Source organism: Orcinus orca, chromosome 1 (assembly GCF_937001465.1).
Source record: "Orcinus orca chromosome 1, mOrcOrc1.1, whole genome shotgun sequence".
NCBI classification, from domain to species: Eukaryota; Metazoa; Chordata; class Mammalia; order Artiodactyla; family Delphinidae; genus Orcinus; species Orcinus orca.
Window position 1 is genome coordinate 64,564,650 of NC_064559.1, and position 10,010 is coordinate 64,574,659.

General features: G+C 42.3%; 1 protein-coding gene across 3 annotated transcripts; it reads right to left on the reverse strand.

The window, feature by feature from the left end:
• Window positions 1–713: 713 nt before the first annotated feature.
• On the reverse strand, window positions 714–9,800 carry LOC101269504 (RAD52 motif-containing protein 1-like). Of its 3 annotated transcripts, XM_004282050.3 has the most exons (7): window positions 9,706–9,800; window positions 9,157–9,343; window positions 5,891–6,013; window positions 5,347–5,515; window positions 4,294–4,392; window positions 2,181–2,266; window positions 714–722 (listed from the first exon to the last, which is right to left on the reverse strand). In XM_004282050.3, the coding sequence occupies exons 1-7, from the start codon at window positions 9,798–9,800 to the stop codon at window positions 714–716; spliced, it is 768 nt and encodes a 255-aa protein (XP_004282098.3). The 3 variants fall into 3 exon arrangements, with proteins under 3 accessions (XP_004282098.3, XP_012392972.2, XP_012392973.1); XM_012537518.2 differs by lacking the exon at window positions 4,294–4,392; XM_012537519.1 differs by lacking the exons at window positions 2,181–2,266; window positions 4,294–4,392; window positions 5,347–5,515.
• Window positions 9,801–10,010: the final 210 nt, after the last annotated feature.

Genomic DNA, 10,010 nt, shown 5'->3' on the forward strand with positions numbered 1-10,010 from the left:
AGGCCTGTGAAGACCAAGCCTCTGTCAGCCGCGGGGGGTTGGAGGTCACCTGGATGGGGCCCAGGGCCCACTCCGGAGGCTGAACTGCCTGGACTAGAAGCCACCGTCCTTGCCATGTGAGGAAGAGCCGAGGCAACCAATGGCGCAGCCAGGACATAACATGCAGCGGCTCCAGGGGCAGTGACCCAGGCCACTGAGGAGCCGGAGCCACAACCTGCGTCTGAGCTGAACCGCTATGCCAGCGCCGACGCGAAGGCTCACCTTAGCAACCGCGCGCCCCGCCCCCGCCTAACGTCCCTCCCGTTATTTATGACGTCTTTAGTTACGCCACCCTTATTAGGCTCCTGTGGAGATCCAATCCGCGCCACCAGAGTGGGCCTTTCTGCCAGAGTCGCCAGGGCGCAAGTCATCCTTCCCCTTGCAAAGGCGACAATTACCTCCTGCCGGGCCCTCTTCCCAACACCGCCCTGCCCTCCCTGGCCCCAAACAATGAGGCGGGATTTGGGCTGCAGACCCGAGTGGCCCCAAACTCCAGCAGCCCAGGGGTGGAGCGGGGAGGGAAGGATGCAGAGCGTCCCAAGGAAACAAAAGGACCTGGCATTCTGGGAAATTCAAAAGTGCTAGACCAGTTCTGGCAAACTGAACTCTTCCTCCTCAAAGCTGAAGTCTGAGAGACATTCCTGCTCCCTTTGGCCACACGGCTGACAAGAAAATTAGCTGACCTGCAAAATGAGCACCAGTTAGGGTGGCGGGAGGGGAACACACCTTACAATTATTCGAAAATGTTGACATTTCCTGCAAACTCTCAGTATTCACGTCTCATGATTCATACACCACTCTATTATTAGGGGGTCACCACTGAATCAGGGATGACTCCAGAACATCTGAAGGAGGAGTTTCGGCAGGTGAGCAATTCATTCTGGGAAAGAGAGTCTAAAACCACGGCCCTTTACATTACTATGGAAAACATCCACCATCCCAACTTTTCAAAACAGAGCCATTAATCTAGAAAAAAACTACAGTGTCACTTTTCAGAGGTCTACCCTGTGTGCACATATGGAGAAGACACTTAGAATATTAAAGTCAGCATGTTAAGTAATTTTCATGTTAAGTAATTTTCTTGAAATACTGTAACTAGCACTCAGTTTAATTTCTTCACAGTCCTTTTCATAATCTATTTAATTTTAGTCCTTTTTAATTGTCTGGTACACCTTTAACACCTAAACTCCAAGAGAGAAGGAGCTTCACCTTATTTCCAGTGCCTAGCACATAATGGTTTCTAAATGGAACCGATTCCAAGATTGGCCTCATTTAGGAGTGGATCTGTTGTTATAATCAGGTTTGCAGAATCTTTAGTATCAATACGGAACCCTTTCCTCTCACATTTCATAGGAAGCTAGACTTCTTAAAGCCCAAACATGGATACATTTCAAGTTTCCTTGACTGATTTAAATTGAATTAAAATAATTATTTTATACAGGAAAAAACTTTCAAAATTTTTACATTTTTCAGAACATAACCACCTTTTCTTTCTCTACTTTCTTCCCTTCAAAACAAGCTTTGCAACATTGGGGTGAGTTAAATAATCAGAAATCTAGCCAAAAATTAAGCTCTCAGTGACATGAAACACATTTTTTGCTCCTTTTTAATAAAACTCCTATATGCAGTATATTAATGTTTTCTTTCAGAAACTACGTTGACAACTTAATCCCTAATTCGACGCATCCATATAACTGGTTTACAGGAAGGTTCTTTGGCAAAATATTTAACACAAGATATATATGAGATGCTGAGATCTGGGTAATATACTTTACTTGAAAGGCATGAATAGTTTTTAAACAGTGTAGCATAATCACACTTAAAACCATAGTTACTTTGTTCCCAAATCCCTGCAATTCTATTTGAGGGGAGTTCTAAAAGGCCTGTGTCTTCTCCTGTGTCCACAACCGTAGACGTACACTGGTGGCCCTCAGTCCTGCTCTCCAAACTTCAAATAAGGGGCTAGAGACAAGGCCCAGGACTTGGAAAAGTCCTAGAAATTCCCTGCCTCAAAAGCAGTGTCACCTTTTCCTAAGGAAGACAGAACTGAGTAGATATGCTGCAGTCTTCCACATCCTGCTGGGTGTTTTGAATTATGTCTACACTGGCTGTGTACCCCTTGAGATTTTATCTCCACATACTTGAATTAAATCCTGTACTTCCTCTTCGGTTCTAGCATCTGTGACATCTTCACAGGGTCTATATGCCACAGCCGTTTTACCACTTTCTGTAATAAAGTTAACAAGGATCAATTCAGAAGTTTTCTTGTTCTAAAACTTCCTATATACAATGGTAGCACCGACTAATTAGACATTCTTTTGACTTCTAAAAACAGAAAATAAGAGCATTTTCCTAGAAGTTCCCTCATCTGACACTTCAGTTTTTATTATAATTATTTGTGAAGACATATATAAGAAGTATCAACTTTATGATCAACTTTTCAAAAACTTTATGATCTTAGAAATAAGAACTAAGGGGATTTCCTGGTGGCACAGTGGTTGGGAATCCGCCTGTCAGTGCAGGGGACATGGGTTCGAGCCCTGGTCTGGGAAGATCCCACAGGCTGCGGAGCAACTAGGCCCGTGCGCCACAACTACTGAGCCTGTGCTCTAGGGCTAATGAGACACAACTACTGAAGCCCACGTGCCACAACTACTGAAACCCCAGCACCTAGAGCCCGTGCTCCGCAACGAGAGAGGCCACAGCAATGAGGAGCCCGCACACCACAATGCAGAGTAGCCCCCACTCGCCCCAACTAGAGAAAGCCCATGTGCAGCAAGAAAGACCCAACACAGCCAAAAACAATAAATTTATATAAAAAAAAAAGAAATAAGAAATAAGGAATAAGGACATAGAAATTAAAAGCTGTGGAAACAAAAATGTTCAATCAAAATACAAATAAATAGGAAGGCATTAGCTGGGAGTCAAAGTGAGTTCAAACCTCGGAGAGATACCACTGGACTATAACAGATACTTCCTATTAGAAGCAAGGCAAGTGCCTACTCCTTGGGACCAAAATTCTACCAGATAAAATGAACAAAGCTTTGGAGACAGAGACAGAGAGACGGAGCATTTGAACACTCTACTGGCAGAAACTGGCCCATGTACCCTTTGGACAATACAGCTTTCCTCAAGGCAAGCTAGAGCCACCAGGCTTTTTGGTCTAAGGAGTTTTGGGTACATATAAGGAGTATCTTGGCATATTAGGCACAAACAACCCAGGAATTTAGTTTGGTTCTTAAAGGTTGTTACCCAGAGTTGACAGCTGATGGAGATTCCGCCTGACCACCAGAGAAGTCAAACTTCACTGGAAGGACTGCCCAGGCTGGAAGGCCAAAACCAATCAAGGGTCAACTCTTACAAGCCAATAAGGTCTCTGACAACTTAGCTAGGATTTCTCAGTCTCTAAGCCTGCAGGGCTGTGAAGCAGGGGAGCAATTCTGTTCCGGGAATCTACTAATCGTAAAGTTTCCTTTGGGCACAGCCTGTGACATTCTTACCGCTGTATAACTCGATAGGGAACACAATCAACGCTATTCAATAGCATGACCAGTTTCAAGGCTCGCAAAAACATAGCCGATTGTTATATAAGAATCATATTCACCCAATACATTAGAAATGAAAACTGAAATTCAACTGATTCCAAAAAGATAGCCTAATAAACACTTCAACAAGAAAACAACGGTAATAATAATAGTCAATATACTTTGTCTGCTTACTATGTTTCAGGCATAGTTCTAAGCTTTTTACATTCATCATCTCATTTACTCTTACAATATCCCCCATTTGGTGGTAAGCTGAATTACTAACCCTATATGCAGATAAAGAAATTGCAGCTTAGAGATATTAAATACCTTCAAATGTCTCTGGCTAGAAAAACCTACAATAGGGACAACAACAACAACAACAAAATCTAAGAGACAATGTTAGAACTCAAACACAGGTGTCCAAGGCTTATAATCACTACACTACTCTGTATGATAAGCAAGCAATTGAGGAAGAACTGGATCAAACACTTTCTGTATGAACTGAGGCAAGTGATTCTACATCTAAACACTGGGGACAATAATATTTGCTGTCGTTCTTCTCATAAATGCCACAAAGAACAAATTTAAGACTGTTGCTGTGAAAGCATATGGGGAATGAAAGAATATGTAATGTTTTAGATAACCATTATATTCATCGAAACTTTTCAAATAAGTTTATTTGCTCACTGAAACTGAAGCACTTCAACGACAATCAAAAAGGTCTTACCTAAAAGCACAATCAGTAATCTCTGAAATGCATCTGTCATAGCTTTCTGAATAGCAAGCTTCTGGGTTATCTTCCTTTTCATAAACAACAATAATGACCCTAAATCCAACCAAAACAGATGAATTTAAAATGCCTATATGAATAACTGATTTCTAGATTATATGTTTAAAACTAAAAATGCATCTGTGATTCTTAGATCATTACCTTAGTGATTAAGGGCAGGCACAACACTGGGCTACGGGTGAATGTCTCCGTTGCAGGTATACCCTGGCATGGCATATTTTTACAGCTCAGATCTATTCTGGAAGTTCCTAAAATACTAGACGGCAACTGCAAACTAAAATCGTGGCAGAAATCTCATATTACTCACAGATTTCAAATGGACAAGCTTAGGCTGCACTGCTACAGACCCTGCTCTCCTCAGCGTAAAGGGCTGGAATCATACAGTGAGATAGATTTGGTTTTAGTGCAGATGATCTGGCCTCTCCTCCACCATCACCCACTCACGTGAATGGTGGAGCCTCCTCCACCCCATTCGCTAACAGCCCTGCCTCTGCCTTAAAACCCTAAGCCCAAGTGCCATGCATTCTAGGAAAAAACTCAGTATCAATGAGAATCCCCTTTCTAGGGATCTACATTTACTTTTTCCGCTCAGGCCATTTTATAGGAGGCAAAGGACTGAACATTTACACATGAGTTTATTTCAATCTTCAGACAATGATTTTGTTGAGATAACTGAAGGCCAGATTACATGTGTATCTGAAGAATTATTTTAGCACAAAACAAATTATTAACCAAACAAATAATAATAATAATTTTCCCCCCTCCTAAGCTTCTTGGCAGGCAGTGAGTTCTAAAATTCTAAAGTTTAAGGTGCTGTCAGGTATTCCCTAAGATAAAAACCTATATTGTCGGGCAGAAAAGTTCTGCCCAGGGCTTTAGTTGCTTAGAGAAGGTGATGATGTATCTGAAAAGTTGAGTTTCAGAAAGAAAGGAAAAAAGAGAAATCCCACTGCCTCACCTCTCCACACACACACATACTGGAAAACAGACCTTCCACCAACTTATCCAAAGATTCCTCAGCCATGCCAACCCAGGGACTCCTGCACTCGTGGGAGGGCAACCCCACCTCTAAAGCACAGAAGAACTTCAGGCTTTGCTTCTGAAGTGGTGTCACAATATCTTCATTTTCCCTTTCTTCAAGGTTAGAAAGATCCTGAAGCTGTTAGGATTTTGAATTAAAGGCTAGACTTCAACATATTCTTTTGTTAGAAATAAAAGATAAACTCCAGCAATCCCAGGTAATAGTTTAGGTATGCTATCCCTTCAAAATCAACTGAGACTTGCAAATGAATGACTAGATATGGACAACTATTTTTTATGATATACCATACAAATACTGGAGAAAATTTTGGACACCACCATCCAAGTCATTGAGATTATCACTAATTCTAGGTGGCAGGCCAATGCTCAGATACTTCCATGTGGAAGCCTCCTACATCTCCTCCCCATAGCCATGTTCTATTCTGCTCTGTAAAGTCTAGGAGTTCAATGTTGAAAGGAGTCTGGTTAGTCAAAGAAAGTCTACAGAGTTTACCTTGATGATCCTTTTTGACCACTCATGGAAAACAAAAATGTAATTTGCCAATTCTTGGCATCTGGAGTTGTTTACGGCAAGCATTTTATGATGAACCGCCGTATGTCTGGTGCCGAGACGAACCTAAAGACATAAAAGACTTAAAACTATCACAACCCTACATAGAGATTTATTTTGGATATACCTGAGATTTATTAATTCCAATTTCATAGAGTGTTTGTGAAGATTAAGTAGGACATTTTAAGCAATGAGTTCACAGTGAGTTCTAAATAAATGTTATTTATTATTTTTAAGTCAGTACTTTTCTGCAACATTTCCAGGGCCCCTGATTAACAGAAGGTTCCCTGACATCCCGTGGTGAAAGTGATGATGAAAGCATCCAAGGAAGCCCAGCAGAAGCCTATTATGGGGCTGGGGGTAAGCAAAGAATGGAGTGTTTTACTCGTCTCATCTGTAGCTCCTGCTTGAGAATATGACCTGAAGAGGAGACAAGATGGACCTGCCACTGAATTAGGACCTTAATCTGTAGCACTCCCTCCCCAAGGTACTAACCCCTGTTAGAAGAGGGAATATGTATACCTCTATAAATGTATATAAAGCATCAAAAAGAATTAGAGGTTCATCTGCATTAACAAGCTTCTTTGAGAGTGCAAATATTTCCAGTCTTAACTCTCTAGAGATCTTACATATTACTGTGGATTTTATACATCACTACTTCTTTCTGAAACGTCTATTTCCATTTGAACAGGGTGTAGTATATAAATTTTGTCATAAAAATTCAAATAATACAAATAAAATCAAAGCATTGTTCTTTGTTGATTTGTTTGTGCATCTTCCTCTGTCACTAGTTTATAAGCTCCTTCAGTGCTTGAAGGAACCATATATTATTCTTTCCTTGTTACCAGAAAGAATACATATTGGCGTATAATAGAGGAGTGATGGTCTGTTGACTGAGTGAATGAATGAGTACATAGGAAAATGAAGTTACTTTCTCCAACTGAAGCTGCCTGCTAGGAAGGAGAAATGAAGATTAATTTTTAAATGTTGAGTGTCGCATGGGATGCTAGGCCCTGTACGGTGAGTCATAATGGAGCTGTCCTGGACAATTAGGAAGGTTCAGAAGGGCTTGAGCCCCTGGGTAGCAGAGACAGCTGACATCTGGGATAACCTTGCCACAGTTCTTGCTGGCAAACCTTTCCCTTCGTGCTACTAAGAAAAGCTCAGATACATTAGGCCTTTCCTTGGTTTTATTTTAATATGTTATTCTCTTTTCTGTATTTATAAAAAACACAGGGGAAGTAAGATAAGAAGTATGTATACCTGCCAATGAATAAAAGAACACATAATTGGAACTTCCGTGCTGGTGCAGTGGTTAAGACTCCATGCTCCCAATGCAGGGGGCCTGGGTTCGATCCCTGGTCAGTGAACCAGGTCTCACATGTATGCTGCAGTGAAGAGTTTGCACGCTAAATTTCAGGAGCCTGCAAGCCACAAAAAAAGGAGCCTGCCTACTGCAAATGGGGAGCCCACATGCCACAACTGGGGAGCCCTTGAGCCGCACCTAAGGAGCTATCTGCTGCAACTGAGATCCAGTGCAAGCAAATAAATAAATAAAATTGAAAAAGAACACATAAGTAAATTACGGAAAAATTTCGGGATTGTGGGTAGTAAACTAAGGCTCTGCATTAAGTATACAAATCTAATACGAATGCCCTTTCCTCTCAACTCTATAGTGACTTGGAGAACATTTTCTTCATTACGCTATCAGTGACGGGCTATATGCTGTGAAAATCTCACAACCTACGCTTATGGAATGGTCTTTATGTCAAATATAAGAAAAGAACTCATTACTCACAACTGATACTAAGTAACTGTTTCATAATGTTTCCAGGACCATCTGTCATATCTGAGTGGTACGTGAAATGGTCGCAGGGTCCGCAAATAAAAGCATTTCTGACAAAAATCATTTCAATCCCAGGGAGTACTGCCACGATTGAAGAGGGTGTTAAACAGGGTACAGAATTGAAAGTTAGTGTACCTGGAGTCACATCTGAGGAGAGTTCTCAGATTCAATAAAGGTGAAATCAGTGAGTAAAGAAATATGGGTGAGAAGAGGCAGCAAGGTCAGTAGGAAGTAGCCAGAGCAAGAAGCCAATCAGAGAAGACACACAATTATAAAAGGAAAGGTCTGGGAAGTCTAAGCCTCACTCACTTATTCAGAGGAATTGTAAAGGTCCTTAACATAATGAAATGTTAATTCTGGGGAGGTAAATTTGGATGGCAAGTTAATATGGAATAAGGTTTCTACAATGCATTAAAGAATATTTACCCATTTTCTGGAATCTGAAGAGAGTTCTTAATAGGCAGTTTGAGAGTGATGATGATGATGATGATGAAGCCTCCTTTATCTTACATCTGACAAAAGTTTGTCAAGCTCGGGACTTCCCTGTTGGCACACTGGTTAAGAGTCTGCGTGCCAATGCAGGGGAAACGGGTTCGATCCTTGTCCGGAAAAATCTCACATGCCGCAGAGCAACTAAGCCCGTGTGCCACAACTACTGGGCCTGTGCTCTAGAGCCCGTGAGGCACAACTATTGAAGCCTGTGTGCCTAGAACCCATGCTCCACAACAAGAGAAGCCGTCACGATGAGAAGCCCATGCACTGCAAGGAAGAACAAACTCCGCTCGCCGCAAATAGAGAAAGCCGGCACGCAGCAACAAGACCCAATGCAGACAAAAATAAATAAATAAATTCATTAATTAATTAGAAAAATTTTTGTCAACTTCACATATTTAAAATCCACATAAATGTATATATAAGTAAGATGCTTGTGAAGATTTCTTAAATTAAGGGGCAGCAGAAAATGACATGGGGTTTAACATCAGTTAAGTTTGGGTTTGGCCTCTAGTTTCCACGTTTACTGTCATGAACCTTAAGTAAGTCACTTAAGCATCCTGAGTTCGAGTTTCTTCATCTAAAAAAAAAGAAAGAAACAACTGGGGAACTGGGGGATCAGTGGAGCAGTGCATGTGAGAGCATTCTGTACACCACAGTGCTGTACAAACGCTGGCCGTTATTTTTGTTTGTTGGTTTGTTTGTTTTTTCCCTGGGATCTTAGTTCCCAGACCAGGGGTTGAACCCGGGCCCTCAGCAGTGAAAGTGCAGAGTCCTAACCAGTGGACCAACAGGGAATTCCCGATGGCCTATTAGTTTTAAATTCAGCACTTCATCCCAGTAGAGCGAGGAATTCCACATTTGGACCCACCTTCACTGGAGATGTGTGAAAAAGCTGCTTCTGGTCGCATGGCTTTTGGGCTCTGTGGGCATCCCTTGCTGAGTAAAACTTGATGATGGCAGAGGACCCAGGACCTCCCACTGCTGCGTTTGGGAAGAGTCGGACCGAATACAGAAGGCCAAACTGAGAGAAGACTGTAAACAGAGAATGCTTTAGGGTGGTCTCACACTAAGTAAGTGCAGTAAATTTCAGGCCTAGGAAACCAAACAGCCCATTCCTTTATATTCCCCCAGCCCTTCACCACAGGCAACTGTGGTGAGCCTGTAACTCCAAACACTTCTCATTTCATGAACAAGGTTCCCTCTGAAATCCTAAGCTTCGAGAAGCATTAGGAGGCAATTCCTTCTGTTGGGGACTAACTCTCAAAAATCTATGGGGGTGAGCTGACTGCTCAGGTCGTCTCTAGAACTAAGATTCCTCTCAGCAGAGACCACAGGCAGATGAGGTACTGAAGTAGTACCCCGGGGCGTCCAGTTACTGGGGCACGGGGTGTCTTCCTCCACCCCGGCTCGGCTCAATTGCAAAGCCTCGGGGGTGGGTCCAGAGCTCAGCTCCCACACCAGCAAGGTTTTGTCACCCTCGATGGGAACCGCAAAAGGTACCAACTGCACCATCCCACCGTCACCGCACGTGCGCTGCTCGGGGAGCAAGCGGACTACGCTTGCGCACGCGCACCCGTGCTTTTTAAATACTTAGTGCCAATAAATCTAGTATATAGAAAAATAGTTCAAAGCCCCTGAGTGTTTTGTGAATAGAAAAGCTTGAGATTCAGAGCAAGTTCAGAGCTTGACTGTCTAAGAATAAATTAGCTCTCCATTCCATTA